General features: G+C 35.8%; 26 protein-coding genes and 7 non-coding genes across 33 annotated transcripts in view; 16 read left to right on the top strand and 17 right to left on the bottom strand. All coding sequences in view use genetic code 11, as the record gives it.

Moving 5' to 3' along the window:
- psbH (photosystem II protein H) overlaps positions 1 to 22 on the bottom strand; it is a 222-nt gene extending 200 nt beyond the window's left edge. The window contains exon 1 of the mRNA in view: positions 1 to 22. This exon is cut by the window's left edge and continues 200 nt beyond it. Within this exon, the coding sequence (YP_009446100.1) occupies positions 1 to 22 (22 nt within the window).
- A 108-nt stretch (positions 23 to 130) lies between these two features.
- Positions 131 to 262, top strand: psbN (photosystem II protein N). Its single transcript has one exon. The coding sequence runs from the start codon at positions 131 to 133 to the stop codon at positions 260 to 262; it is 132 nt and encodes a 43-aa protein (YP_009446099.1).
- Positions 263 to 336: 74 nt separating this feature from the next.
- On the bottom strand, positions 337 to 444 carry psbT (photosystem II protein T). The gene has a single exon. The coding sequence runs from the start codon at positions 442 to 444 to the stop codon at positions 337 to 339; it is 108 nt and encodes a 35-aa protein (YP_009446098.1).
- A 184-nt stretch (positions 445 to 628) lies between these two features.
- On the bottom strand, positions 629 to 2,155 carry psbB (photosystem II CP47 chlorophyll apoprotein). The gene has a single exon. It carries the CDS (start codon positions 2,153 to 2,155, stop codon positions 629 to 631), a length of 1,527 nt encoding a protein of 508 aa, YP_009446097.1.
- Positions 2,156 to 2,563: 408 nt separating this feature from the next.
- Positions 2,564 to 4,590, top strand: clpP (clp protease proteolytic subunit). The gene is made up of 3 exons: positions 2,564 to 2,634; positions 3,430 to 3,718; positions 4,345 to 4,590. Exons 1-3 carry the CDS (start codon positions 2,564 to 2,566, stop codon positions 4,588 to 4,590), a joined length of 606 nt encoding a protein of 201 aa, YP_009446096.1.
- A 1,070-nt stretch (positions 4,591 to 5,660) lies between these two features.
- On the top strand, positions 5,661 to 6,014 carry rpl20 (ribosomal protein L20). Its single transcript has one exon. The coding sequence runs from the start codon at positions 5,661 to 5,663 to the stop codon at positions 6,012 to 6,014; it is 354 nt and encodes a 117-aa protein (YP_009446095.1).
- Positions 6,015 to 6,300: 286 nt separating this feature from the next.
- Positions 6,301 to 6,606, bottom strand: rps18 (ribosomal protein S18). The gene has a single exon. The coding sequence runs from the start codon at positions 6,604 to 6,606 to the stop codon at positions 6,301 to 6,303; it is 306 nt and encodes a 101-aa protein (YP_009446094.1).
- Positions 6,607 to 6,785: 179 nt separating this feature from the next.
- Positions 6,786 to 6,986, bottom strand: rpl33 (ribosomal protein L33). Its single transcript has one exon. The coding sequence runs from the start codon at positions 6,984 to 6,986 to the stop codon at positions 6,786 to 6,788; it is 201 nt and encodes a 66-aa protein (YP_009446093.1).
- A 409-nt stretch (positions 6,987 to 7,395) lies between these two features.
- psaJ (photosystem I subunit IX) lies at positions 7,396 to 7,530 on the bottom strand. The gene has a single exon. It carries the CDS (start codon positions 7,528 to 7,530, stop codon positions 7,396 to 7,398), a length of 135 nt encoding a protein of 44 aa, YP_009446092.1.
- A 345-nt stretch (positions 7,531 to 7,875) lies between these two features.
- Positions 7,876 to 7,949, top strand: trnP-UGG. The gene has a single exon. It is a non-coding gene; the product is annotated as a tRNA-Pro (tRNA).
- Positions 7,950 to 8,111: 162 nt separating this feature from the next.
- trnW-CCA lies at positions 8,112 to 8,185 on the top strand. The gene has a single exon. It is a non-coding gene; the product is annotated as a tRNA-Trp (tRNA).
- Positions 8,186 to 8,325: 140 nt separating this feature from the next.
- On the bottom strand, positions 8,326 to 8,439 carry petG (cytochrome b6/f complex subunit V). The gene has a single exon. The coding sequence runs from the start codon at positions 8,437 to 8,439 to the stop codon at positions 8,326 to 8,328; it is 114 nt and encodes a 37-aa protein (YP_009446091.1).
- A 174-nt stretch (positions 8,440 to 8,613) lies between these two features.
- On the bottom strand, positions 8,614 to 8,709 carry petL (cytochrome b6/f complex subunit VI). Its single transcript has one exon. The coding sequence runs from the start codon at positions 8,707 to 8,709 to the stop codon at positions 8,614 to 8,616; it is 96 nt and encodes a 31-aa protein (YP_009446090.1).
- Positions 8,710 to 9,736: 1,027 nt separating this feature from the next.
- Positions 9,737 to 9,988, top strand: psbE (photosystem II cytochrome b559 alpha subunit). Its single transcript has one exon. The coding sequence runs from the start codon at positions 9,737 to 9,739 to the stop codon at positions 9,986 to 9,988; it is 252 nt and encodes an 83-aa protein (YP_009446089.1).
- A 9-nt stretch (positions 9,989 to 9,997) lies between these two features.
- Positions 9,998 to 10,117, top strand: psbF (photosystem II cytochrome b559 beta subunit). Its single transcript has one exon. The coding sequence runs from the start codon at positions 9,998 to 10,000 to the stop codon at positions 10,115 to 10,117; it is 120 nt and encodes a 39-aa protein (YP_009446088.1).
- Positions 10,118 to 10,139: 22 nt separating this feature from the next.
- psbL (photosystem II protein L) lies at positions 10,140 to 10,256 on the top strand. Its single transcript has one exon. The coding sequence runs from the start codon at positions 10,140 to 10,142 to the stop codon at positions 10,254 to 10,256; it is 117 nt and encodes a 38-aa protein (YP_009446087.1).
- Positions 10,257 to 10,375: 119 nt separating this feature from the next.
- Positions 10,376 to 10,498, top strand: psbJ (photosystem II protein J). Its single transcript has one exon. It carries the CDS (start codon positions 10,376 to 10,378, stop codon positions 10,496 to 10,498), a length of 123 nt encoding a protein of 40 aa, YP_009446086.1.
- Positions 10,499 to 11,254: 756 nt separating this feature from the next.
- On the bottom strand, positions 11,255 to 11,866 carry petA (cytochrome f). Its single transcript has one exon. It carries the CDS (start codon positions 11,864 to 11,866, stop codon positions 11,255 to 11,257), a length of 612 nt encoding a protein of 203 aa, YP_009446085.1.
- Positions 11,867 to 12,072: 206 nt separating this feature from the next.
- Positions 12,073 to 12,762, bottom strand: cemA (envelope membrane protein). The gene has a single exon. It carries the CDS (start codon positions 12,760 to 12,762, stop codon positions 12,073 to 12,075), a length of 690 nt encoding a protein of 229 aa, YP_009446084.1.
- Positions 12,763 to 13,287: 525 nt separating this feature from the next.
- ycf4 (photosystem I assembly protein ycf4) lies at positions 13,288 to 13,842 on the bottom strand. Its single transcript has one exon. It carries the CDS (start codon positions 13,840 to 13,842, stop codon positions 13,288 to 13,290), a length of 555 nt encoding a protein of 184 aa, YP_009446083.1.
- A 438-nt stretch (positions 13,843 to 14,280) lies between these two features.
- psaI (photosystem I subunit VIII) lies at positions 14,281 to 14,391 on the bottom strand. Its single transcript has one exon. It carries the CDS (start codon positions 14,389 to 14,391, stop codon positions 14,281 to 14,283), a length of 111 nt encoding a protein of 36 aa, YP_009446082.1.
- A 621-nt stretch (positions 14,392 to 15,012) lies between these two features.
- accD (acetyl-CoA carboxylase carboxyltransferase beta subunit) lies at positions 15,013 to 16,452 on the bottom strand. Its single transcript has one exon. The coding sequence runs from the start codon at positions 16,450 to 16,452 to the stop codon at positions 15,013 to 15,015; it is 1,440 nt and encodes a 479-aa protein (YP_009446081.1).
- A 671-nt stretch (positions 16,453 to 17,123) lies between these two features.
- On the bottom strand, positions 17,124 to 18,551 carry rbcL (ribulose-1,5-bisphosphate carboxylase/oxygenase large subunit). Its single transcript has one exon. The coding sequence runs from the start codon at positions 18,549 to 18,551 to the stop codon at positions 17,124 to 17,126; it is 1,428 nt and encodes a 475-aa protein (YP_009446080.1).
- Positions 18,552 to 19,230: 679 nt separating this feature from the next.
- atpB (ATP synthase CF1 beta subunit) lies at positions 19,231 to 20,727 on the top strand. The gene has a single exon. It carries the CDS (start codon positions 19,231 to 19,233, stop codon positions 20,725 to 20,727), a length of 1,497 nt encoding a protein of 498 aa, YP_009446079.1.
- atpE (ATP synthase CF1 epsilon subunit) lies at positions 20,724 to 21,125 on the top strand. The gene has a single exon. It carries the CDS (start codon positions 20,724 to 20,726, stop codon positions 21,123 to 21,125), a length of 402 nt encoding a protein of 133 aa, YP_009446078.1.
- A 235-nt stretch (positions 21,126 to 21,360) lies between these two features.
- trnM-CAU lies at positions 21,361 to 21,433 on the bottom strand. The gene has a single exon. It is a non-coding gene; the product is annotated as a tRNA-Met (tRNA).
- Positions 21,434 to 21,621: 188 nt separating this feature from the next.
- trnV-UAC lies at positions 21,622 to 22,285 on the top strand. The gene is made up of 2 exons: positions 21,622 to 21,660; positions 22,251 to 22,285. It is a non-coding gene; the product is annotated as a tRNA-Val (tRNA).
- Positions 22,286 to 23,456: 1,171 nt separating this feature from the next.
- On the top strand, positions 23,457 to 23,819 carry ndhC (NADH-plastoquinone oxidoreductase subunit 3). The gene has a single exon. The coding sequence runs from the start codon at positions 23,457 to 23,459 to the stop codon at positions 23,817 to 23,819; it is 363 nt and encodes a 120-aa protein (YP_009446077.1).
- Positions 23,820 to 23,884: 65 nt separating this feature from the next.
- ndhK (NADH dehydrogenase subunit K) lies at positions 23,885 to 24,568 on the top strand. The gene has a single exon. It carries the CDS (start codon positions 23,885 to 23,887, stop codon positions 24,566 to 24,568), a length of 684 nt encoding a protein of 227 aa, YP_009446076.1.
- A 134-nt stretch (positions 24,569 to 24,702) lies between these two features.
- Positions 24,703 to 25,179, top strand: ndhJ (NADH-plastoquinone oxidoreductase subunit J). The gene has a single exon. The coding sequence runs from the start codon at positions 24,703 to 24,705 to the stop codon at positions 25,177 to 25,179; it is 477 nt and encodes a 158-aa protein (YP_009446075.1).
- A 481-nt stretch (positions 25,180 to 25,660) lies between these two features.
- On the bottom strand, positions 25,661 to 25,733 carry trnF-GAA. The gene has a single exon. It is a non-coding gene; the product is annotated as a tRNA-Phe (tRNA).
- A 399-nt stretch (positions 25,734 to 26,132) lies between these two features.
- On the bottom strand, positions 26,133 to 26,725 carry trnL-UAA. The gene is made up of 2 exons: positions 26,691 to 26,725; positions 26,133 to 26,182 (listed from the first exon to the last, which is right to left on the bottom strand). It is a non-coding gene; the product is annotated as a tRNA-Leu (tRNA).
- A 714-nt stretch (positions 26,726 to 27,439) lies between these two features.
- Positions 27,440 to 27,500, top strand: part of trnT-UGU — a 73-nt gene continuing 12 nt past the window's right edge. The window contains exon 1 of the tRNA in view: positions 27,440 to 27,500. This exon is cut by the window's right edge and continues 12 nt beyond it. This is a non-coding gene — a tRNA (tRNA-Thr).

The following is a 27,500-nucleotide window of genomic DNA, read 5'->3' as shown; positions in this document are numbered from 1 at the left end:
CCTCAACGGTTTGTGTAGCCATAAATCCTATTGCATTGGCTGATATTGGTTGACTTTGTATACCATTCCATTGTAAATAAACGATCTTATCATAGATCCATTGTGGTCTTGAAATTTTATAATAATAATAATGGAAACAGCAACCCTGGTCGCCATCTTTATATCTGGTTTACTTGTAAGTTTTACTGGGTACGCCTTATATACCGCTTTTGGGCAACCCTCTCAACAACTAAGAGATCCATTCGAGGAACACGGGGACTAGTTAAAGTAATGAGCCTCCCTTTTTTGGAGGCTCATTACTTTACTTAAATTTAGATAATGTAAGATAATCAAAAATCATTTCGCCTTTTTAGTCGGAACCTTGGGTGGTTCTCGGAAAAATATAGCGAAAAAAATTATTCCTAGAGTCGAGACTAAGAGGAATGTATAAACCAAAGCTTCCATAAATTCGATCGTGGTTTACAATTATAACTTCCACACCTGTTCATTTGGGATCATCTCCCAGATTAAGAAAAGACAAGAGTCAAAGAAAGAGCGGTGATTCAAATCAAGATTTCTCTGGGACTCTATGTCAAAGTTAAATAAAAAAAAATCCAATGGAGGCGAAAAATACAAGAGCAATGCTGTATCAGACTACCTGTCTCCTTGTAGTTGGATCTCCAAGTTTTTGGAAAGCTCCAAATTCCACTTGAGCATCCAAATCTGGGTCAATACCAGCAAAAACATCTCTGAACAGGGTTCTAGCACCATGCCAAATGTGTCCGAAAAAGAAGAGCAAAGCAAACGAAGCATGTCCAAAAGTGAACCAACCCCTCGGACTGCTACGAAAAACACCATCGGACTTCAAAGTAGCACGATCTAATTCAAAAATTTCACCCAATTGAGCACGTCTAGCATATTTTTTCACAGTAGCAGGATCACTATAACTGACTCCATCGAGTTCGCCACCATAGAATTCAACAGTTACTCCTACTTGTTCGACACTATACTTTGATTCTGCCCTTCTAAAAGGAACATCGGCTCTTACAATTCCATCTCCGTCTACCAAAACTACTGGAAATGTTTCAAAAAAAGTCGGCATACGACGTACAAAAAGCTCACGCCCTTCTTTATCTCTAAAGACGGGATGTCCTAACCATCCAACAGCTATTCCATCCCCGTTGTCCATTGAGCCCGCTCGAAACAATCCCCCTTTTGCTGGATTATTGCCAATGTAATCATAAAAAGCTAATTTTTCGGGAATTTTAGACCAAACTTCTGATAAACTCTGATTTTCGGCTAGTCCGGCACTAATCCTTCGATATATTTCTTGCTGGAAGTATCCTTGATCCCATTGATAACGAGTCGGACCAAATAATTCGATCGGGGTAGTTGCTGAGCCATACCACATAGTTCCAGCAACAACAAAAGCTGCAAAAAAGACAGCAGCAATACTACTGGAAAGGACAGTTTCAATATTACCCATACGTAATCCTTTGTATAGACGTTGGGGCGGGCGGACACTAAGATGGAATAGGCCGGCTAATATGCCCAACGTACCTGCTGCAATATGATGAGAGGCTATTCCTCCCGGAACAAAAGGATCAAAACCTTCTACCCCCCACGCAGGATTTACAGATTGTACTTTTCCAGTTAATCCATAAGGATCAGACACCCATATTCCAGGACCATACAAACCTGTTACATGAAATGCACCAAACCCAAAGCAAGCTAACCCTGAGAGAAATAAATGAATTCCAAAGATCTTGGGCAAATCCAAAGAGGGTTTGCCTGTACGTTCATCAGAGAATATTTCTAGATCCCAATATACCCAATGCCAGATAGCGGCCAAGAAGCACAAACCAGAAAACAAAATATGTGCCCCGGCCACACCTTCGTAACTCCAAATACCCGGATTCGTTATAGCCCCTCCTGTAATACTCCAGCCGCCCCACGAATTGGTTATTCCTAAACGAGTCATGAAGGGTATAACGAACATACCTTGTCTCCACATTGGATCAAGGACAGGGTCAGAGGGATCAAAAACTGCTAATTCATATAGAGCCATCGAACCGGCCCAACCAGAAACGAGAGCTGTATGCATTATATGTACAGCAAGCAACCGACCGGGATCATTCAATACGACGGTATGAACACGATACCAAGGCAAACCCATGGAAATACCCCTTTATCAAAGAAAAAAAGACACTATGTAACTTTATCGCATTGGAAAAGACTATTTTATGGACCTCTCCCTTTCGGTGGATTATTTCGGAGCGGGGGTTAATATTTATTTAATTCCATTTCGTTGGTAATAATGGAACAATTCTGTTCGTAGGAACAAAGATAAGCAGATCTATTCTATACCCAATAAGTACCAATACGCAATGGGGGGTTGGTCCCGTTTTCTATGAGCGAATGCATCGATACTTGTTCATCATTCGAACAGCCTGACCCATTCATAATAATTTTCCTTTATTCATTTCGTCTTACTCTATGAACTTTCCAATCTAGGGGTAAAATATGACATTACGTTTCCACATCAAAGTAAAATATAGTACTTAAATCCCCTTTCTTTCAGTTGATGCCTATTGGTGTTCCAAAAGTACCTTTTCGGAGTCCTGGAGAGGAAGATGCAGTTTGGATTGACATATAGTGCGACTTGTCAGACATATTGGGCCATATGGGATTTTCCCGTTCTCTCTCCCGATCGAGATACCCTCCGTTTCGCCCAAAAAAGATTGCTTGAACCATCAATAATTTGGAGCGTGAAGTGCAATTCGATCCATTTTTGGGGGGGATCAAGATCAATATTAATATTTTCCATTATAAAAATTTATGGTTGGCTTGGCTGGACCAATAAAATGAAGTATCCAGGCTCCGTTCAGAAAATACCCAACTGCTAATATATGTATGATTACCAGTTGTATCATAAGTAATTACTTTATAGCATATGGGCGATCTCAAACTGCCAATCAATGAAATAATATGATGACTACATCGAATATTTGTCGTAAGAAAGGCATGAAATGAATTGAAAAAAAAATGTCGTACCAAAAAAAGTGGTATTGGGATCATTTGTCCTATATGTGCAAATTGAAATAGGGAGGATCTTTACCCGGAGTAGAACATAAACCTAAAATAATTGAGGAGGCCTATTCAGGAACAAGAAAATTACATCGTAATTTGGATTTCGATGAAACAATACATCAATGAGAGTTTAATTCGATAAGTTTAGTGGATTCTTTTTTACGGAGAGGCTAGCAAAAAAGAATCTTTCTTAAAAAAATAGAAAGAAAAAGCCCCTTCGTTAGGAAGTAGAAAAGCCCTACTATAAAAAAGAAGGTGGGCTGGAATCAACACATTGATTCTTTTTTCGCAATTTTTTGAACCGTATGCATCCAAAGGTGCGTGTACGGTTCCTAAGGGATAAAATTTTGTCCTAATCAACCGACTTTATCGAGAAAGATTAATTTTTTTAGGCCAAGTGGTTAATAGCGAGATTTCAAACCAAATTATTGGTCTCATGGTATACCTCAGTATAGAGGATGAGACCAAGGATCTTTATTTGTTTATAAACTCTCCCGGCGGGTGGATAACCCCCGGAGTATCCATTTATGATACTATGCAATTTGTGCCACCAGATGTACATACAATATGCATGGGATTAGCCGCTTCAATGGGATCTTTAATCCTGGTCGGAGGAGAAATTACCAAACGTATAGCATTCCCTCACGCTTGGCGCCAATGAGTTTTTTATTTGAGAGAAAAAAGAAGACTATGCCTTCGCAATATAAATTATGAATAATATATAATAATATTTAAGTAATAATAGCATGGCACTTCGAGTTCGATATGAACAAACCTTTATTGTTTTTTCATAACATGAGATTATGTATCGGGCGAGTAATATGAGAAAAAGGTTTTCCGATTTGATCTTATCTATCCGGGGTTCATTTCAGCGTCACAAACTTTTTTGTTTTCACACCAGAAGTCTCTTTCCGATATTATGAAAGAGTACTAAAACGAAAAAAAAAAAAAACAAGATAATTTTTTACTTATACTTATTTGATCGGATCAAAAAAAAACTTTGGGATTGCTGAATCACATCACATACTGGATAAATTCGAAATATAAAAAGCAACGGAACCATCATAGTATTTTTTAACTCTACCGAAAAGAAGGGTGGTAAATGGATCACTTAACGAGATTTGGTTTTGATTCCATTCTAGAGCCGTATGCAATGCACAAAAAATGCCCGTACGGTTGTTCAATTATATATTCTTTTTTCTTCGTGTTATTCTTTACCTCTTTCCGTCGTCCGATCGTACGAGATTGAGGAACCATTCATTATGTTATATCATCAGGGTAATGATCCACCAACCTGCTAGTTCTTATTATGAGGCACAAACAGGAGAATTTGTCCTAGAAGCGGAAGAACTGCTGAGACTCCGCGAAATCCTCACAAGGGTTTATGTACAAAGAACGGGTAACCCTTTATGGGTTGTATCCGAAGACATGGAAAGAGATGTTTTTATGTCAGCAACAGAAGCCCAAGCCCATGGAATTGTTGATCTTGTAGCGGTCGAAAATACCGGTGATTTCACGTAAATCCACGATTCTATTTTGATTTGAACCATAATTCGAATGAACCTAAATTTTATCTTCTTGCCGGGGCAAAATAAGGTAAAATGAAATAAATTCAATCAATAGTAAATAGAAATAATTCATAATCATCCGGTTAGGATTGATCTAAACCAGCCCATTTTATATTTTATATGTGATTCAGATTCAGAATGCCAACTATTAAACAACTTATTAGAAACACAAGACAGCCAATAAAAAATGTAACAAAATCCCCCGCCCTTCGGGGATGTCCTCAGCGTCGAGGAACGTGTACTAGGGTGTATGTGCGACTCGTTCAAATCATGAACTGGAAAAAAGAAAGGGAAAATTTTTTCCAGTATCAATGACCAGTACCAATGAATAGGATGGAATAATTCCATTCAATATATAAAAAAAACCACTGTGTATGAAATTTATGGTTTCCATTGGTGCAAATCCAATCACCTCAATTGGAGATGAGAAGCAATTCCCCAGTGGTAGCAAATGGTTATCCATTAAGCGGGGGAAATAGTATTTAAGAAGCAAAAGAAACACGCTCCGCTCTTGCAAGAACGGACTAACAGGGTCAGCTACCTAGCCAACCTTTATAATTAAATACCGTTACTGTATGGGTAGATCTCATTGTGAAAAGACCTATTGCTGGATAATTCATGGGTAGAGTCAAAGAATGTGAACTGTACAAGTTACTAATAACATTGATTAAATGAGGGAAGAGGCTCCGGTGTATAGAAAGGACCTCACCGTTTAAGAAGCAACCATAGAAACGAAGGAACCCACTTTTTTTTATCCATTTACCCTTACTACTTTATATTTATAATATACTCAACTTAATTTACAATTTATTATTATTATTTTGTTTAGTATCAATATAATTTCTTTTTTCGAGGTTAAATGTCTGGAAAATCGTGGTTGGGAAGGTCATAGTAGCAAAAGCCATTGGAATTTTTTTTATACATTGGAAGAATCCGTTTTGTTATTAATAGACCAGGAAAGGGGAAAAGAATGACTGAAAGAAAAAAATCAATTAGTTATTCATTAAAGTTTAACTTGATTCAATGACCAGAATTAGACGAGGGTATGTAGCTCGGAGACGTAGAACAAAAATTCGTTTATTTGCATCAACCTTTCGGGGGACTCATTCAAGACTTACTCGAACTACTATTCAACAGAAAATAAGGGCTTTGGTTTCTGCTCATCGGGATAGGGGCAGGCAAAAGAGAAGTTTTCGTCGTTTGTGGATTACTCGTATAAATGCAGCAATTCGCGAGATGGGGGTATCCTATATTTATAGTATATCCATAAATGATCTATACAAGAGGCAGTTGCTTCTTAATCGTAAAATACTTGCACAAATAGCCATATCAAATACGAATTGTCTTTACATGATTTCCAATAAGATCATTAAATAAGGAGATTGGAAGGAATACACTGTAATGATTTAAACGGGGGCCCCGGAGAATGAGCTCCGGGAAGGTAGAGTAAAAATTACTATTTAATATAATTATAATAAAGATAAAATAGTAAAAATGAATGAGCACGTTTCAAAAAAAAAGGGGGGGTATCTTTTTTACTTTAATTTTTTCTTATGACGTGACAATCAAATCTGGATTCTCTAATTTTTTGAACAAAAAATCAATCTGAGTTGGGGTTCGGAATGGAATTTTTATTCAATTGTAATTGAGGATATAGGTCTATCTATTTATTTCTAGTTCGAGGACCCGCAGTTCTAGGAGTTGACTCAGTTCTCTCAAATTGTTTCTCATTATTAAGAAAAGGTAACAAAGATAAAATACGAGCTTGTTTTATAGCACTAGTAATTAATCGTTGTTGTTTCAAAGTCAATCTATTCACTCGTCTAGATAATATTTTTCCTTGTTCACTAATAAATCGACTAATTAAACTCATGTTTCTATAATCAATTCGATCCCCCGACCCAATTGGGGGCAAACGCCTACGAAAAGATCGCTTGGATTTAAGAAAAAGTCGCTTGGATTTATCCATGGTTTATTCCTTATCTTTAAAATCCTATTTATTAATTCTAATTTCATTGGGGATCCGACCGAAATAGAAATAGTATTGTTTTATTTTTATAGTTTGTTTATATAATATATATATATTATGTAATTTTAATTTATTACTGTTCCTTGGAGTGGAGAGGTTACACACGCGTTCCGCTTTATCTATTTCTTTATCTCCCCATGAATCGTATGCTTGTAACAACAGGGACAAAATTTTCTCAATTCCAATCGATTAGGCGTATTGTGTCGATTCTTTTGAGTAATATATCTGGAAATGCCCCGCGATTCCTTATTAATACCGTTTCGGACACAACTGTTACATTCCAAAATAACTCTTACTCTGACATCTTTGCCTTTGGCCATAAACCTCCTTTCTTTTGCTTTTGGATTCACTCAACTCTTTTATTTTCAATCCGAAAGGAAGAAAAAAAGAAGTTGCTGATTAGAAATCCAATTCTGAAATATTTCATTGCAATCAATAGAGAATAGAGAAATAATAAGTAATACAATTATTTCTAACTATAAATTAGTTCTAATCTAATACCAGTATAGTATTTCATTTAAGTATCTTGTATGCTTTTGTTGTCCTCGACCCTTAATTTCCATTTCTGTTCTCTGTCTATTAATTCAGCCTGAACCCGAATTTCGTTGCGGGCGAATCTTCTTTCTCTTTCCTTCTTTTTTTATCCTAAAAAAAATGACAGCAAAGAACAAAACAAAGAAAGGGGGAGCACAGATAATTTATTGTATCTCTAATCTTTTTCATCCGTAACTAGAATGAAAAAAATGGGAATGTCAATGCATCTGGGAATAAACGATTGATCTCTATCAATAGACCTGCTAAAGACCCGAACCATAGAGTGCTTAACACAGGTGCCACGGAGAGATATGTTTTTATGTCTCGCATTGAAAATCCTCCTTTTTTTATTGTAATACATATATGATCAGATACATATGTAGTTAAGGATCACTTTTATTTGTACGCGGCATCCCTAACTAAAATGGATATATATAACGACCCGGTGGATGATATTTCCCTTTCTTTACAACAGAAAAAGACGCCACCTTACTTTATTGGGCATTACTGATATAATTTTATTTATTAAATATATTATATGTGTTGTATGAGAATATGTTATATGATACGAAAAAGAATAAATGCCAAGCAAGATAAATTGTATATCAATGGAGGAAATTACGATGTGGAAAACAAGACGGGAATTCTCTACAATGACACTGTAGTCCAATTGAAAGGGATGTAGCGCAGCTTGGTAGCGCGTTTGTTTTGGGTACAAAATGTCACGGGTTCAAATCCTGTCATCCCTATCTATTACTTCTACTATGTGCAGTAATGAAGGATCAATTGAGATCAATGAAAATTGAACATACATAATATTTTATGATACTATATGCATATGCATGCAAGGTGGGGGTTACAAAAAAATCCCTTTATTTTTTATTTACGGTATTTTATATTGTGATAAGAAAGCGCTCTTAGTTCAGTTCGGTAGAACGCGGGTCTCCAAAACCCGATGTCGTAGGTTCAAATCCTACAGAGCGTGATTCTGTTCTTCTTAGGTCGAATTACAATGAAATAACTTTACTAACTTGAGCAGACGCCTGAATTTGACCTCCTGCGGATTAAAGAAAGGAGGAGGTCAATCAAAAAACGAGATATTATTTAAAAACAGATGTTATTTAATCAAAGGTCCAACTGATCGCCCCGTCTGTATTGCAAATATGCAGTTACGAATAATCCAGCCAAAGTAATAGGAATTAAACCTAACACGATTCCAAATAGTAAAACTTCAATCATTTCAATTTGTTTGAAAGGGTAAAAGGGGGGAGGTAATATCTATCCCTAAATATTAATCCAAATCGCCCATGAATCTCAATAACCAAGAATTTATAATTTACGTAGTAAGGAACTATGGACTACCTGGAATCTTAAAAAAAGATTTAAATTTATGAATTGTTCATTCAATCAATTTCAAATAAGTCGTATCTTGCTCAGACCAATAAATAAAGCTGAGGTTATAGTTGAAGCCGCCAGTAGAAAACCGAAATAACTAGTTATAGTAGGCATGAAGGAACTAAACGGGATACTTTTTATTTATACATATGCTCATCAAACATTTACCTAAGTTTCTATTTTTGAGAAATACAAGATAAGAAAAAGACCAATTGACAAAATAAGCCCCAATCCAATCGAAAGCTGTTGATTTATAATTTATTATTCATTTCATTATAGACGGCACAAACAAAGTTATAGTGACAGAAGTAAAAATATATCGGTTCATCGTCTTTGACATCTACCGATCCCACGATTCCGACTCAACGGATTTACGGATTTATTGAGCAACTCTTGAATAAAGTAATAGTAAAAAAAACTTTGTCATGTAACTTCATTTACTAATAATATAAATTATAATAAAAAAAGTAAAGAGTTAAAGTAAAATAAAAGGTGTTATGTTATAAGGCCCTCGTTCCAAACAAAATATAAAATGGAGTCGATACAATTGAAAAAGAAAAGAAACGATCCAAATAAAAAAGAAATATAAAATCTAAATCATTTTAGAAATTTTATTTCGTAGTGATTCAATATAGTATAGAGTTTAATTTGTATTAGTAGGCTCATTAATTGCACATCGAATGAGAAGAGCAAAAGTATCGTACGATGGCTCGCAAATATAAAATTTAATAAAACATGCGAAATATAGCATGTTTTATTAAATTTTATGAATTATGGGAATACAACCCGTCAGACTCACACCTTATTTGATCCTTTGTTTATAGTCCAAAGTTAGTAATGGAAAGAAATCCTATATTACAGGAATTAAATATTGAATGGCAAATGTTTCTGTATAGATTAAGGAATAAGAAGGGAAGAAAAGAATTATGTACCAATTTTTTTAGATACTGGTTGAAATTTAAATTGCATTGCTGTGTCAGAAGAAGGATAGCTATACTTATTTGGTATACTCTAAAGACGCCTTCGGTACACTATTGACGATCTCACAAAGATAAAGGACCAGTGGTTTTTGATTTACTGATCCCATCTTTCACGGAATCGATCCCCCTCTTTGACTGTACAAGAATATGTGGAGCTCAGCATGTCTGGAAGCACGGGAGAACGTTCTTTTGCTGATATTATCACCAGTATTCGATACTGGGTTATTCATAGCATTACTATACCTTCCCTATTCATTGCGGGTTGGTTGTTTGTCAGCACGGGTTTAGCTTACGATGTGTTTGGAAGTCCTCGCCCAAACGAGTATTTTACAGAGAACCGACAAGGAATTCCATTAATAACTGGACGTTTTGATTCTTTGGCGCAACTCGATGAATTTAGTAGATCCTTTTAGGAGGTCCCAATGACTATAGATCGAACCTATCCAATTTTTACAGTGAGATGGTTGGCTGTTCACGGACTGGCTGTACCTACCGTTTCTTTTTTGGGGTCAATATCAGCAATGCAGTTCATCCAACGATAAACCTAATCCGAATTATAGAGCTATGACACAATCAAACCCGAACGAACAAAGTGTTGAATTGAATCGTACCAGTCTTTACTGGGGGTTATTACTCATTTTTGTACTTGCTGTTTTATTTTCCAATTATTTCTTCAATTAAGAGAAGAAAAGAGAATAAATTATATTATCCCATTCGGAAGGATTTCATCTCATAATTATCCATGACTGTTTATGTCTCTAGCATGACCACTTGATGAAATGTGGAGGGAAGTGGGATAAATGGCCGATACTACTGGAAGGATTCCTCTTTGGCTTATAGGTACTGTAGCTGGTATTCTTGTGATCGGTTTAATAGGTGTTTTCTTTTATGGTTCATATTCTGGATTGGGTTCATCCCTGTAGTAATTGTATGGACTTTGTTGTAGACATTAAAAAGTAAGAACTCAACGGATCTCGCCCCTCGAATTCGAGGGGCGAGATCCGTTGAGTTCTTACTTTTTAAACGATACTTTTTTTTTTTTTCAATCCGAATTTTTATGGTGTGACTGTGTTGACTGGATCAATTTTAAACGTTTATGTTATGAAATGAAAAAAAAAAAAAAACGAATAATATTCTTCGCAACCTACATGCTAGTATATTATTTGCGGTGGAATAGAATACAAGTAAATCCCAATAGCTTGCAGAAAAACAGTATAAACAAAGAAAAGGCTTTTCATTATTATTTTTGACCATATATAATTGCATCGATCAACAAGAAGTTTAGTATTTTTATCAACTTAATGTTTCGAAATACACGGCTCTATAAATTCATTTCGGACAATTGAACCTTCTCAAACTGTTTCTTTTTAAGAACCAAAAAGATTTGTGCCAGAATAACAGATGCCAAGAATAAAAAAAGACCTTGGACACGTGATGGGTCTTGAAGTACTATTTCTGCATCTCCCTGACCAAATCCACCCACATTGGGATTGCTCGTTAATGGTTGATCAAGCTTGATGGATTCACCCTCTGAAACAAGAAGTTCTGGTCCCGGGGGTATAATATCAACGACTGGGTGTCCGTCGGATGCATCCGCTATGGTTATTTCATACCCCCCTTTTTCTTTACGTACTATTTTGCTTACTATACCTGATGCTGTAGCATTATAGACTGTATTGTTAACTCTTACTTCCATCGGGATAAATCTGACCCCTTCCCCTATTACCGCCCACGTATATAGGATATTTTAAGAAGTAAGCGTCTTTCTTAGTAACGGGGTCCGGAGACAAAATAGGAAAGGTGATTTCACTATATTTCTGACCAGGAACAGGACCTATCACAAGAATATTTTTTTTAGTAGGACGATAACTCTGAAAAGACAGATTGCCCATCTTTTGTTTCATTTCCGGAGAAATACGATCAGGGGGGGCTAATTCGAACCCCTCGGGTAAAATAAGAACAGCACCTACATTCAAAGAACCCCTTTTACCATTAGAAAGAACTTGCTTCAGTTGGATATCATAAGGAATTCTAACAACTGCTTCAAATACAGTATCGGGAAGTACTGCTTGTGGAACCTCAATATCCACGGGCTTATTAGCTAAATGACAATTGGCGCATACAATACGCCCAGTTGCTTCTCGTGGATTTTCATAACTCTGTTGTGCAAAAATGGGATATGCATGTGAAATAGATGTCCGAGTTATTACATATATAAATATAATGATCGATACGGAAATGAATCGATTCATCTGTTCCTTTATCCAAGAAAAAATATTTATATTTTGCATGGTCCAATCATTGATCCCAAAAATTTCTACAATAAATTTGGTAGGTTGCTAGTAGAGTTCCCTATCCACGATTCTGCTATTTTACTGGAATCCAGGAGGAATTTCCTGGATGGGTAGAAACATAAAGAATAAGTAATACTTTTAATGGTTTGTTTATGTACGAAGTAAAAAACATTATGAGTAGATTCAGATCAGCGGATCATTCTTTAGTCATTCATTGAATGATAAATCACTACAAGTGACGGAGATACACGATTTAAATAACGGAAGATCCAATATTTTAAAATTGTATCTAGAATGACTGGAAAGGTGGAAACAAGACCAGATATAATTTGATTGTTATGAGAAAATCCAAAATCCTTGTAGACAAAACCAATCATTAATTCCCAGCCGTGAGGTGAATGGAATCCAATACATAAATCAGTTAATAAAAGAATAAAAAAAGCTTTTATTGTGTCGCTTAAGTTATAGAAAAATTCCCGAACCCAAGAATTAATAATAACAAGTTCTTTATTACCCAGAATAGAATAACCACTTAGAATAGCGAAACTTATTATATTTGTCGAAAAATGTAAAATGGTATGGATATAACCCTCATTGTGCATCTTGACCAATTGTATCGTTTCTTTGTGTATTCCTATAGAAAGCGTTTGTATATGTGTATCCGGGTATTCCTTTACCATTTCGTCCAAAAGGAATAGTTCTTCTAATTCTATAAATTTTTCTAGAACGCCCTTTTCTTGAATATCATTTAAAAAAACTTCGGATTGCCGCGCATTCCACCAATTAGTCACCAAAGATTCCATACTTTTATTAAATGAGAGAGAAATCCACCAGGGCAAAAATACTATAGATGCAAGATATAGAAGGGGGGTGCAAGCTTTCTTTTTTGACATTTTTAATCTGTGAATTGCTAATGAAACCACCTCATTCCTCGACTCTATCCAATCTGATATTTCCACGAAACACGAGTTCTATAACAAGGTATTGAATCTATAGATCTACTCCCTCCCTTTTTCATTAATTGGTTAGTCCTTGGATCTGGAAACAATATGTTGTTTTATTATTTCTTCATTCGAAGCAACTTCATCCTTTCGATGAATCCCTCATCGAGCCACTTCAAAAAAAGCTTTTTCGGATTTCGAGGCAAAAGAACCCCCTTAGATCAATTATTTCGAAAAATTTCGCCGGCTACCCATAGACCGGGAATAATTGAGGGAAATTTCAGAAAAATATGGATATGATAAAATCAAAAACGAGTAGCAAAAAAAGAGATAAATAGAATGATTATAGTTATAAACGACCCGATTTTTTGATCCTCTGTTTTGAGCGCTCTGAAAAAACTTAAGCTAAGTTGTTATATAACAAAATTTATGAGGTCCTTACTCAATGCTGCGAAAGCATTAATTCTTCAATTCATTTCAAAATACTTCAATTGGTACGCGCAAAAAATAGGCCAACTCCGCAGCCCTTTTTTCAATTTCTCGCGGAGTCAAATTCTCATCAGTACGAGTCAAGGGGATGGCACCCTGGCCTCTGATTTCCATATAAAGTACACGCCGAGGGTAAATACCTTCTTTAACCTCTATTCTAATCGACTGAATATCTCTCATAAGGAATCGAAGGAAGATGCGACGGTTTCTTCCAGGGAATCCCCAACGAAAAATGCACACTATTCCCTTTTTTCTATCGAATCTATCATAACCACTACCTACATTCCACGAAATTGTGCACCACAAATAGGAGCTAATGAACAAACCTGCGATCCCATAGAAAGACATCACGATCCCTTGTGGAAAAAAAAGAATTTGCTGAGAAGGAAATAAGGATATAAGATTCCTACTAAGGTAACTAGAAGTTCCAACCAATAAGAATCCTAGTGAGCCTAAAAAAAGGATACAGGCCCAGCAGAAATTACTTGTTTTTCGAGACCCCGCTATAAGTTCTATCCATATACGTTCTGATCGCCAGTTCATACTAGATCCAGTTGTTTCATTTTATTGGAATTGAGAGAATAACCCAAATTAATTTTACTTTCTTTATTTTTTTTTTATTCCCGAAGTAACTCTCATCAACTAGCACTATTATTATCATGTGAACCATTAGGAGTAATTCATCGAATCAGTTAGATAAAAAAAATATATATATCTTCATATGATCCCACTATGGATATCTACATCCATATAGATACTTTTACTTTTCATTTCAGACATTTGCTAATTCCTTTTAAATAAAAATAAAATAGATATAATGCACCATACCATATATCATGTCATGGTTACACGCGCATAACAGCTTTTTCGTTTGTGTTCGGAAGAAGACACGCACCGTACCCTATTCTACTAAATGGATATCTGTATTATGATCCAAGTCCGAGCCTTGAAAAAAATGGATGAGATTAGGTCCTGAATAATCTAGACAATCTTGTTTTTTTGAACATGAAGAGATAGAGAAGCCATTGCAAGTGCCGGAAATACTAGACCCACTAAAGGCACAAAAAAAGAGGGTAAGTTGAAAGTTGTCATAGAATGGATACCTCGATTTAATATTTGTACCTGTTTTAAAGATATCTTATGATAAGTATATCTATTATCAGTATATAATAATAGGTATAGGTACAAGAAATATAGAACTAAATAAGTGTACCTTTATATTTATGATTATTCTTGTTTTCTTATACTTATCTTCTAATAAAGACCAAAAGAGTTTCTTACAAGTTATCAAAGGATTCGTTAGAATACTATCCAACAGGGATTCCTAGTAAAAAATGGAAGTTATCGGGGAATATAGAAAAATAAAAGCAAGATTTCTATTCTTTTTTTTCTACATTTTAATAAGGTAAGGGAACATTCATTTTTTTTTTTTCATAACTTATGATAAGAATTTACTCTTTTATCCTGTTTATAGAGTCTTTACGATTACTAATTATGAATCTAGGTAGAAATAAAATGGATCTGGAGGAAATAATAAAAAGTAATTATCAAAAACTTCGGATCCTTTATACAATTAGATCTTATGACCTCAAGCAAAACTCCATGCTTATTATTTTTTATTTTTACTTATAATTTGATTACTATAAACTAAATACTTATGCACCTCAAAAAAACTGAATTAGAATTAAATGATCTACTTGATTTCATTTTGATTCAAGGAAAGGAAAAGAAACCGTGAAGCTGAAATAACTCACCCAGAACACCTTTTAAAAGATTACGTGGTACGATTGGGTCGAATAAGCCCTTATGGAATAAATACTCAGCTTCTTGTGAACCGTCCGGTACTGTCTTATTCAATGTTTGTTCAATGACTCTTTTACCCGCAAATGCAATGTAGGCATTAGGTTCGGCAATAATGATATCTCCTAACATACCAAAACTAGCGGTCACTCCACCGGTTGTAGGAGATGTAAGGATTGCTACGTAGAATAATTTTTTATTTGATTGATAATCATATGAAGCTGAAGATATTTTAGCCATTTGCATCAAGCTCAAACTTCCTTCTTGCATGCGCGCCCCTCCGGAAGCACACACTATAATAAGAGGTAGAGATCTATTAGTAGCATATTCGATCAAACGGGTGATTTTCTCGCCTACTACGGATCCCATACTGCCCCCCATAAACTGAAAATCCATAATCCCAATTGCTATGGAAATACCGTTTAGTTGACCTATGCCTGTTTGAACAGCCTCAGTTAACCCTGTTTTTTTTTGATAAGAATCAATACGATCTTTATAGAGTTCCTCCTCCGAATGAAATTCAATGGGATCCACGGAAACCATGTCCTCGTCCATAGCACCCCAAGTGCCTGGATCAATCAAAAGTTCGATTCTTTCTGAACCACTCATTTTCAAATGATATCCACATTGTTCACAAATATTAAGTTTTAACCTAAAAAATTTCTTATAATTTAATCCATAACAATTTTCGCATTGAACCCACAAATGCCTGTATTTTTGGCTTATATCAAGATCAGTATATCTTCCTATCATATCGAAATCACTTCCATTTGCGCTAGTTTGTATACTGAAACTCTCGCTGTCAATACTATTTACGCTTTCACTACAAATGTAACTATAAATATAACTCTTACTGTAATTGTTTCTACCGCTTGAAATGGAACTATCCATATTTATTTCAGAACGAAGATAATTCTCAATGCAACTAGTAATGTGATTATTCCAACTATATTGAGTATCATACATGTAACGGTCATAGTAGTGATTGTCACTCTTAAACCCATCATTTGGATAACTAGAAAAAAAACTTTCCAGTTCACTCAGAAAAGAACGATCATTTTCAATCTCAAAAATTTTATTTTCAATATCAAAATATATGGAATAATTTTCACCATTACTATCCCTAACTAAAAAAGTGTCATCAGAGATCAAACTCCGAATGTCTCTGATACCAAAAAAATGATCAACATTATTAGAGCTATCATCCCAACCATGAATCATATTATTCATAACAGGGTCTTCACTCCCGTTGGTATTTTCAATGGGACCAATACCCGCTAGTGATTTACTTAGCCCACACCTGTGTTCTAACTCTTCCTTAGACAACATTGAATTGAACCACCATTTTTCCATAGAGCCTTCCTGCCCCCTATTTGAATGAAAATACAATAGATGAATAGCCGTTCGATGAATAATCATTTGAAAATTTCCTCTCGGAATAAGCATATAGATCCAATAACTAGGATCATTAACTAATAACGAGTAAGTATTGAAAGAAATGATTCTATTGTGTAAATCGGGGTATCACTTCACTATAGATGATGGCACCCCTTCTTCAATTCGAAATATAAAGAGAGGTTTCTCCCATGTTGTGAACAAATTTTCATCGAAAAGATAAATATTTTTTCTCTCTTATATTATATATATTCTTATATTATAAATATGAAGAATTACTTTTCTTATAATTTCGTACAATAATAAGTTTATAGTGCAACACGGAACGAAAAGGACAATATACGGGGTGGGTAGAGGGCGTTGTGCTCCTTGGCTCAATCCACGGTATATAAATATCAAATAATCTACCAATCCCAAGACCCATAGGATTAATTATGGATCCAACAATAGAAAGACACATTTTGGTTGTTTATTCTTAATAATTAAATTATATATGATATGAAAAATATAGTAACTACGGGCCTCATTCTTTATTCAGTTCGGCTCAATTCTTTTAGTAAAAGAATTGAGCCGAGTTTAATTGCAATTCAATTAAGGTAACGAGCGGTAATTAAATTACTAGATTACGATTACAAAGTGTCCATTGCTTCAAATTCGAATTTGATCTCCTTCCATACTTCACAAGCAGCAGCTAGTTCAAGGCTCCATTTGCAAGCCTCGCGGATAATTTCATTACCTTCACGAGCAAGATCACGTCCCTCATTACGAGCTTGTACACAGGCTTCTAGGGCTACTCGATTAGCTACGGCACCCGGTGCATTTCCCCAAGGGTGTCCTAAAGTTCCTCCACCGAACTGTAGTACGGAATCATCCCCAAAGATCTCGGTCAAAGCAGGCATATGCCAAACGTGAATACCCCCTGAAGCAACAGGCAGAACACCTGGTAGAGATACCCAATCTTGAGTGAAGTAAATACCGCGACTTCGGTCTTTTTCAATAAAATCGTCGCGTAGTAAATCAACAAAGCCTAGGGTGATCTCTCTTTCCCCTTCTAGTTTACCTACTACGGTCCCAGAGTGAATATGATCTCCACCAGACATACGTAACGCTTTAGCTAGTACACGGAAATGTATACCATGATTCTTCTGTCTATCAATAACTGCATGCATTGCGCGGTGAATGTGAAGAAGTAGACCATTATCTCGGCAATAATGAGACAAGCTAGTATTTGCGGTGAATCCCCCCGTTAAGTAGTCATGCATTACGATGGGCACTCCCAACTCTCTGGCAAATACAGCCCTTTTTATCATTTCTTCGCATGTACCCGCAGTAGCATTCAAGTAATGTCCTTTGATTTCACCGGTTTCGGCTTGTGCTTTATAAATTGCTTCAGCACAAAATAGGAAACGGTCTCTCCAACGCATAAATGGTTGGGAGTTCACGTTCTCATCATCCTTGGTAAAATCAAGTCCACCGCGGAGACATTCATAAACCGCTCTACCGTAGTTCTTAGCAGATAATCCCAATTTTGGTTTAATAGTACATCCCAATAGGGGACGACCATACTTGTTCAATTTATCTCTCTCAACTTGGATACCATGGGGCGGCCCCTGGAAAGTTTTAACATAAGCAACAGGAATTCGCAGATCCTCCAAACGTAGAGCGCGTAGCGCTTTGAACCCAAAAACATTACCCACAATGGAAGTAAACATGTTAGTAACAGAACCCTCTTCAAAAAGGTCTAAAGGATAGGCTACATAACAAATATATTGATTTTCTTCTCCAGCAACGGGCTCGATGTCGTAGCATCGTCCTTTGTAACGATCAAGGCTGGTAAGTCCATCGGTCCACACAGTTGTCCATGTACCTGTAGAAGATTCGGCAGCTACAGCAGCCCCCGCTTCTTCCGGTGGAACTCCAGGTTGAGGAGTTACTCGGAATGCTGCCAGGGTATCAGTATCTTTGGGTGTATATTGAGGAGTATAATAAGTCAATTTGTAATCTTTAACGCCCGCTTTGAAGCCAACACTTGCTTTAGTCTCTGTTTGTGGTGACATAAGTCCCTCCCTATAACTCATGAATTAAGAATTCTCACAAGGACAAGGTCTACTCGACATGGATTAGGCTTTAATGAAAACCTTTCACAGGAATCCTTCACAAAATTATCAACAAATCTTATCAACTAATTCGAATGGTTCGTTATTACACCATGGTATTTGATTCGCCAAATACATCATTATTGTATACTATTTTATATGTATGGCGCAACCCAATCCCCTTTTTTGCAAGTTTTGAATCACTCACTTTGTAAATATATATATATATAAATTAAGTAAATATCTAAATAAAAAGAAATTAACTCTTGACAGTGATATATGTTGTAGTTGTATATCTAAATCCTAGATGTGAAAATATGTGGAATTTATCCATGAATGAAAAAAAGGTATTATATATAAGTATAAAAAGAACAAGTGTAAATAGATATGATGAAATAAAAAACAGCGGCCAATGTCATAAAAATGATGAATCATAATAATTCTTATCCATCTACTTTATTTTTGAAAATGCACTCATTGAATGAGTAAACAATTGAATTGGATTCAGTTGGATGGTACCAACAAAATAGAGTACTCACTTCCATTTCTTATTGAATTAACCGACCCACTTGCTATCGGACATTTTTTTATTTTATTCTGTTTGCAAAAAAATTTCGACATATAATACTTTATTATTATTATGAAAATAAATCCTACTATTTCTGGTCCTGGGGTTTCCGCACTTGAAGAAAAAAACCTGGGGCGTATCGCTCAAATAATTGGTCCGGTACTGGATGTATCCTTTCCGGCGGGAAAGATGCCTAATATTTACAATGCTTTGGTAGTTAAAGGTCAAGATACTGTTGGCCAGCAAATTAACGTAACTTGCGAGGTACAGCAATTATTAGGAAATAATCGAGTTAGGGCTGTAGCTATGAGTGCGACAGACGGTCTGATGAGAGGAATGGAAGTGATTGACACGGGAGCTCCTCTGAGTGTTCCAGTCGGTGGAGCGACTCTCGGACGAATTTTCAATGTTCTTGGAGAACCTGTTGATAATTTGGGTCCTGTAGATACTCGCACAACATCTCCTATTCATAGATCTGCGCCTGCCTTTATACAGTTAGATACCAAATTATCTATTTTTGAAACGGGGATTAAAGTAGTGGATCTTTTAGCTCCTTATCGCCGTGGAGGAAAAATCGGGCTATTCGGGGGGGCTGGAGTGGGTAAAACAGTACTCATCATGGAATTGATCAACAACATTGCCAAAGCTCATGGAGGTGTATCCGTATTTGGCGGAGTGGGCGAACGTACTCGCGAAGGAAATGATCTTTACATGGAAATGAAAGAATCCGGAGTGATTAATGAACAAAATATTTCGGAATCAAAAGTAGCTCTAGTCTATGGTCAGATGAATGAACCGCCGGGAGCTCGTATGAGAGTTGGTTTGACTGCCCTAACCATGGCGGAATATTTCCGGGATGTTAATGAACAAGACGTGCTTCTATTTATCGACAATATTTTTCGTTTCGTCCAAGCGGGATCCGAAGTATCCGCTTTATTAGGAAGAATGCCTTCCGCTGTAGGTTATCAACCTACTCTTAGTACAGAAATGGGTTCTTTGCAAGAAAGAATTACTTCTACGAAAGAGGGATCCATAACTTCGATTCAAGCAGTTTATGTACCTGCAGACGATTTGACCGACCCCGCTCCTGCCACAACATTTGCGCATTTAGATGCTACTACCGTACTATCAAGAGGGCTGGCTGCCAAAGGTATCTATCCAGCAGTAGATCCTTTAGATTCAACGTCAACTATGCTCCAACCTCGGATCGTTGGTGAGGAACATTATGAAACTGCGCAAAGAGTTAAGCAAACTTCACAACGTTACAAAGAACTTCAGGACATTATAGCTATCCTTGGGTTGGACGAATTATCTGAAGAGGATCGTTTAACCGTAGCAAGAGCACGAAAAATTGAGCGTTTCTTATCACAACCCTTCTTCGTAGCAGAAGTTTTTACCGGTTCTCCCGGAAAATATGTTGGTCTAACAGAAACAATTAGGGGGTTTCAACTGATTCTTTCCGGAGAATTAGACGGTCTTCCGGAGCAGGCCTTTTATTTGGTAGGTAATATCGATGAAGCTACCGCGAAGGCTATGAACTTAGATGTGGAGAGCAAATTGAAGAAATGACCTTAAATCTATGTGTACTGACTCCTAATCGAATTGTTTGGGATTCAGAAGTGAAAGAAATCATTTTATCGACTAATAGTGGTCAAATTGGTGTATTATCAAATCACGCCCCTATTGCCACGGCTGTAGATATAGGCATTTTGAGAATACGTCTTAACGACCAATGGTTAACAATAGCTCTGATGGGCGGTTTCGCTAGAATAGGTAATAATGAAATCACCATTTTAGTCAATGATGCAGAGAGGGGTAGTGACATTGATCCGCAAGAAGCTCAAAAAACTCTTGAAATAGCTGAAGCTAACTTGAGTAGTGCTGAAGGCAAGAGACAAACAATTGAGGCAAATTTAGCTCTCAGACGAGCTAGGACGCGAGTAGAGGCTATCAATGCAATTTCATAACTAGTTGTTTGTTGGTGCGGTGCGTCCAAATAATAAAAAGAGTTTTGTTTATACACACCCTATTTTGATTCTGCCGATCCAATCAAATGTAATCAGATTTAGGTGCAACGAAAAAAAATTTAATAGAATTAAGAATACGAGTAGTGGAGTATGGAAAAGATAAAAAAGAAATAAAAAAAGTAAGGTGGGTAGAAATACTTATTAGATACCATTGACTGCGGTATCTAATAAGTTCTACCTACTATTGGATTTGAACCAATGACTCCCGCCGTATGAAAGCAATACTCTAACCACTGAGTTAAGTAGGTCATTTATCATCATAAAGAGAAACAAAAAGGAACCCATCACGCCACATCGATAGATTATAGATGGAATTTTACTTCTAAGCAATACCCGTCTTTGGTAGGAAACAGATCAGAGAGCTATCGTGTCGGATCATGCAATATTCACCTTGACAACAAATTATATACATGATAAAATATTTATCACAAACACAAGGGCTATAGCTCAGTTAGGTAGAGCACCTCGTTTACACGCGCGCCAATGCTTTTTCAGAGGAGTCCATCATGCAATCAACAGAATTTATCTTAGTAAAAAATTGATGTCTTACTCCATGGATTTGAGGGAACAAGAGAACAATAGCCTGACAAATGGTTGGTTGGTCCAATTGAGGCGCCAGTTTAGGCGTCAAATAGAACCCACCATTGATTTTATAATTGATAAGGTGAATACCTAGTCCATTCAATGCCAGGCATAATGAGTATAAGGACCTCAAAAAAAAAATATCTTTTCGTCCTATGAACTTGAAGGTGTATGAAGTTTCATATTTGATGCTTTGGGCAGAGCGATAGATACTCCATTTAACTTAGGTTGATCTAGGCCGGAGGCAGACCTACGTCAAGATAATTCTTTTTTGAAACACTTTGGTATTGCTACTGAATAAAAATAAAGAATCAGAGCACGCGGAGCCATCTCGTTATCTTTCTGTCAAGAAAAAAGATGGCGGACTCGCTGATATTTATATCAGTTGATGAAGGAGCCCAATGCAAAAAAAAAATGCATGTTGGGTCTTTGAAACAGTTCGAATCATTTGGATAAAAAAATAAGAAGTTTGATCTGTTTTACCGAGAAGGTCTACGGTTCGAGTCCGTATAGCCCTAATTTTTCATTAATATTAATTTTATTAAAATAATTTTTTACTTTTACATAGTTTTTATTTCCATTTCCTTATTATTATTTGTTGTTTGTAGCTGGCCGGTTGGTTGCTCCATCGAAATCGAAATAGAATCATTCCTACATTCTCGCTTTCGGGGATCCTTCGGAACATGAAACTAAAAAAAACATTTCAATGGAACCAATCGGCATTTTAAAAATTTCGACAAACCCACTCTTTTTCATTTATCTTCGTGGGTGAATTACATACACACGCATTCATACGCATTTTCCTGTTTTCCTATCCATGATCAAAGAATTAGTGATACTACTTTTTTGGTATACCAAAAAAGTAAATTTTTGAAGTAAAAATCATGACATAAGCCCGACTAATATACTCAAACCCAATTGCCCACCATTCCAAATTTGAATTCTCCTGATGCTGGCTTTATCCAAGAAGATTGGAGGCCCATTTGAACTTAGACGAATTAGGAAATCCCCCTACTTATCTTATCAACTTTTTTACGTAAGAACAACCAACCCCAACTAATTGTTTCAGAGAAAATGAATTGATCCTAATGGGGATAGGAGCCTATGCGTTGTTATATGTAAGGGCTCCTCGCAATTCAACGCATTCAATCCAATCTTTAAAGTCTCGTACATGGAGAGATAAAAAAATAAATCGGTCAATGCACTCTGTTTCCATATAATCTATTAATATAAAAATATTCTGCCTGGATCTTAATGATAAAGTATATACGACACTTTTTTTATATATTCATTTTTTAAAAATATCAATCAATTTATTATTATTATATAAATATATAATAATATATTATTATACATACTGATTAATGTACTAATATTAATTAATAATTAATATAGTATTTAATTTAATTTAATATATATACATATATATATAATACTAGTGTTATTGCTTTTTTTGAATGCGAGAACCCGAGGCGCGGTGAACGAAAGAGTTTTTTTGTATACGAGCATGATATGTCTATACCATATCGAAATAGAATATCAAATCGAAGAAAGTTTAAATTGGGATTTTTTATTCGACGAATATTGAAACGAGACATATTTAGTTCGACTAAATACTTATGGATGAATTCACATTACAATTTGAATCGACTAATCCGGTATATTTTCCACATTCATAGGAGTGCATCTATGTTTCTGCTTCACGAATATGATATTTTTTGGGCTTTTCTAATAATATCAAGTGTTATTCCTATTTTGGCATTTCTAATTTCCGGAGTTTTGGCCCCAGTTAACGAAGGGCCAGAGAAACTTTCTAGTTATGAATCGGGTATAGAACCGATGGGCAATGCTTGGTTACAATTCCGAATCCGTTATTATATGTTTGCTATAGTTTTTGTTGTTTTTGATGTTGAAACGGTTTTTCTTTATCCATGGGCGATGAGTTTCGATGTATTGGGTGTATCCGTATTTATAGAAGCTTTAATTTTCGTGCTTATCCCAATTGTTGGTTCAGTTTATGCATGGCGAAAAGGAGCATTGGAATGGTCTTAGCTCCTTAATATTCAGACAATAATAATAAAAATAAAAAAGAAGAAAAAAATTACATTGAGAGAATTATGAATTCCATTGAGTTTCCATTACTTGATCGAACAACCCAAAATTCAGTTATTTCAACTACATCAAATGATCTTTCGAATTGGTCAAGACTCTCCAGTTTATGGCCGCTTCTCTATGGTACCAGTTGTTGCTTCATTGAATTTGCTTCATTAATAGGCTCACGATTCGACTTTGATCGTTATGGGCTGGTACCAAGGTCGAGTCCTAGGCAAGCGGATCTCATTTTAACAGCAGGCACAGTAACGATGAAAATGGCTCCTTCTTTAGTGAGATTATATGAGCAAATGCCTGAGCCAAAATATGTCATTGCTATGGGAGCCTGTACTATTACAGGAGGGATGTTCAGTACCGATTCTTATAGTACTGTTCGGGGAGTCGATAAGCTAATTCCTGTCGATGTTTATTTGCCGGGTTGCCCGCCCAAACCGGAGGCAGTTATAGATGCTATAACAAAACTTCGTAAAAAGGTATCTAGAGAAATCTATGAAGATAGAATTGGGTCTCAACAGGAGTCTCGATGTTTTACTACAAATCACAAGTTTCATGTTGGACGCAGTACTCGTGCTGGAAATTATGATCAAGGATTACTCTATCAACCGCCATTTACTTCAAAGATCCCTTATGAAAATGAAACATTTTTAAAATACAAAAATTCAGTATCTTCCCACGAATTAGTCAATTAGACAGGGTGCTGCGGATGTTTTTGTTCAAAATAACAAGCAACAGGCCAATTTTCAAAAATTTCATCGTAAATGTAAAATACTTCATTTATACTTAATTTATTTATACAAATTTCAATCTGGGGGAGATCAAAAAGATGCAGGGTCGTTTGTCTGCTTGGCTAGTCAAGCGTAGGCTAGTTCATAGATCTTTGGGCTTCGATTACCAAGGAATAGAAACTTTACAAATAAAGCCCGAGGATTGGCACTCCATTGCTGTTATTTTATATGTATATGGTTACAATTATCTACGCTCCCAGTGTGCATATGATGTAGCCCCGGGCGGACTGTTAGCTAGTGTGTATCATCTTACGAGAATACAGTATGGTGTGGATCAACCGGAAGAGGTATGCATAAAAGTATTTGCCCCAAGGAGGAATCCTAGAACTCCGTCTGTTTTCTGGATTTGGAAAAGCGCTGATTTTCAAGAACGGGAATCTTATGATATGTTGGGAATCTCTTATGATAATCATCCACGCCTGAAACGTATTTTGATGCCCGAAAGTTGGATAGGATGGCCTTTACGTAAGGATTATATTGCCCCTAATTTCTATGAAATCCAAGATGCTCATTGAATGATAAGAAACTAATTTTCATTTACTTCTACGATTCCAGATATTAAAGGAATTTTTTTACATTATGTTCTAGATCAAACAGAGTCATTGCACTCTCATTCGTATTATGGGTGCGCTAAAAAAAAAATAAATAAAGAGTTTTGCAACATGAACTTTGTACCGCGCACATCGCTTATATGTGTTCTAGAGGGTCTCGTAGGGAGGAGTGAATAAATATAATATATGAAATAAAATCCAAAGAAATTAATAATTAAATTAATGTATCTGAAATGAATCTTGTCTATTACGATAGTTCCACCCCTCTAGACTTTTAAATTTGAATACTCACCTAAAAAAAAATATGGGGTCTAGACACCACACCAAAAAGGATACATTTTTTATATACACAAATGATAAGTATGTTATGATGATCTAGACTAGTAACGACTATGTATACCGATCCACATAGATTAATTTATATCAGTATCCATTATTAACCACATGCCAGGAACCAGATTTGAACTGGTGACACGAGGATTTTCAGTCCTCTGCTCTACCAACTGAGCTATCCCGACTCTTCCCGACGAATCGTCCCCATACTATTTAGATTAGAGGGCTTGGGTCTATGTCAATCAATTAAATAGACTAAAAAAAAACATTACAAAGTGTTATCCAAGCTTGGAATTTCTTGGCTCTTCAAAAAGAATACTTTGTAAGTTAAGTTTAACTATAAAAATGAATTATTATATTTACTGTGAATGATTCAAACGTGGATTCCTTTTTCATATTCATAGATGTTAATTTGCACATATGTTGTATATATCACAAGACTTGTGATAAGAGAGAAACCTTTCTCCCACGATCCGTTTGTGAAAGAGTAAAACGACTAATAAACATAACTAATGTGGAACCACTGAAAAAAAGGATAAAAAAACTAGTTAGATAAATAGTTAGGGAGTAAAGCGGACTTTCTTTGGGGATAGAGGGACTTGAACCCTCACGATTTAAAAAGTCGACGGATTTTCCTCTTACTATAAATTTCATTTTTGTCGGTATTGATATTGACATGTATAATGGGACTCTATCTTTATTCTCGTCCAATTAGTGAGTTCTTTAAAAGATCTATCAGACTATGGAATAACAGATTTGATCAGTGAATATTCTATTTTTACTTAACCTTGGAATCGATTCACAAGAATTCCTAAATTTTGCATATAAAAAAAGAAAGAGTATTTCGGATTGCCATGAATCTTTGATATTTTATTGCGTATACGTACGTATATGGGTTCATCCTTTATTTATATGGAGTTTAAATAGAAGGATTCCTCGATCAATGCAGTCAACTCTATTCGTTAGAACATCTTCCATTGAGTCTCTGCACCTATCCTTTTTTTATTATTTTTGCTTTCTGAACCCCTTTTTGTTTTCTGAAAACAGGATTTGGCTCAGGATTGCCCTTTTTTTATTCCAGGGTTTCTCTGAATTTGAAAGTTATCACTTAATATGTTTCCATACCAAGGCTCAATCCAATTAAGTCCGTAGCGTCTACCAATTTCGCCATATCCCCACTTTTTTTGAGACTAGGATCTCGTTGGGATGCCACTCCCCCCCCCTTTTCGTTCATTTATTCTGGAGCCTTTTACGTTTAATTCGTTAGATATGCATTTCTCTATATAGAAAAAGTATCTCTGTCTCCCTTGTTTGATTTCTCTTTTCTATTTTATTGCATTTCATATATCAGAGGACCTATATTTGTATTTAGTCCAATCAAAAATGATTCTATCATTGATGTATCCGCAATTCAATATGGATGGATATATACCACATATATATATATGCCTCTCTTACTCTCATTTTTCCATATAATTTTTATTGCTTGAACGGTCGATTCCCTTTTTTTTTCGCCTTATCCCCTACCTTTCCGAATGAAACCAGAGGAATGTCTCATTCTAATCTGGATTTATCCTTAATCTTTATCCCTATCTTTTCCTTAGGACCGCCCCTGTATAATTAGAATAGAGTTATTCTACTATAATATAAGTTTAAGTTATTATAGTTATTTCCATTTAATTCTATTAATTGTTATAATATAAATTGTTATAATAATATTGTTGTATTGTATATAAATATATTATTATTTATTCTATTTATGTTACATATTACATAACATATACAGTATATTCATTATCATTATGAATTAAAATTATAAAATTCATACGGAATAGCCAAGATTACAGTAGTTCACTAAAGCCTTACGCACAGCGCAAGTTCTTTTATATGAGCCCGCTTAGCTCAGAGGTTAGAGCATCGCATTTGTAATGCGATGGTCATCGGTTCGATTC

The sequence above is a fragment of the chloroplast genome of Coptis chinensis (genome assembly GCF_015680905.1).
Source record: "Coptis chinensis chloroplast, complete genome".
In the NCBI taxonomy this organism is placed as follows: domain Eukaryota; kingdom Viridiplantae; phylum Streptophyta; class Magnoliopsida; order Ranunculales; family Ranunculaceae; genus Coptis; species Coptis chinensis.
Note: the sequence above shows the minus strand (reverse complement) of the source record. Positions and strands in the feature narration are given on the sequence as shown.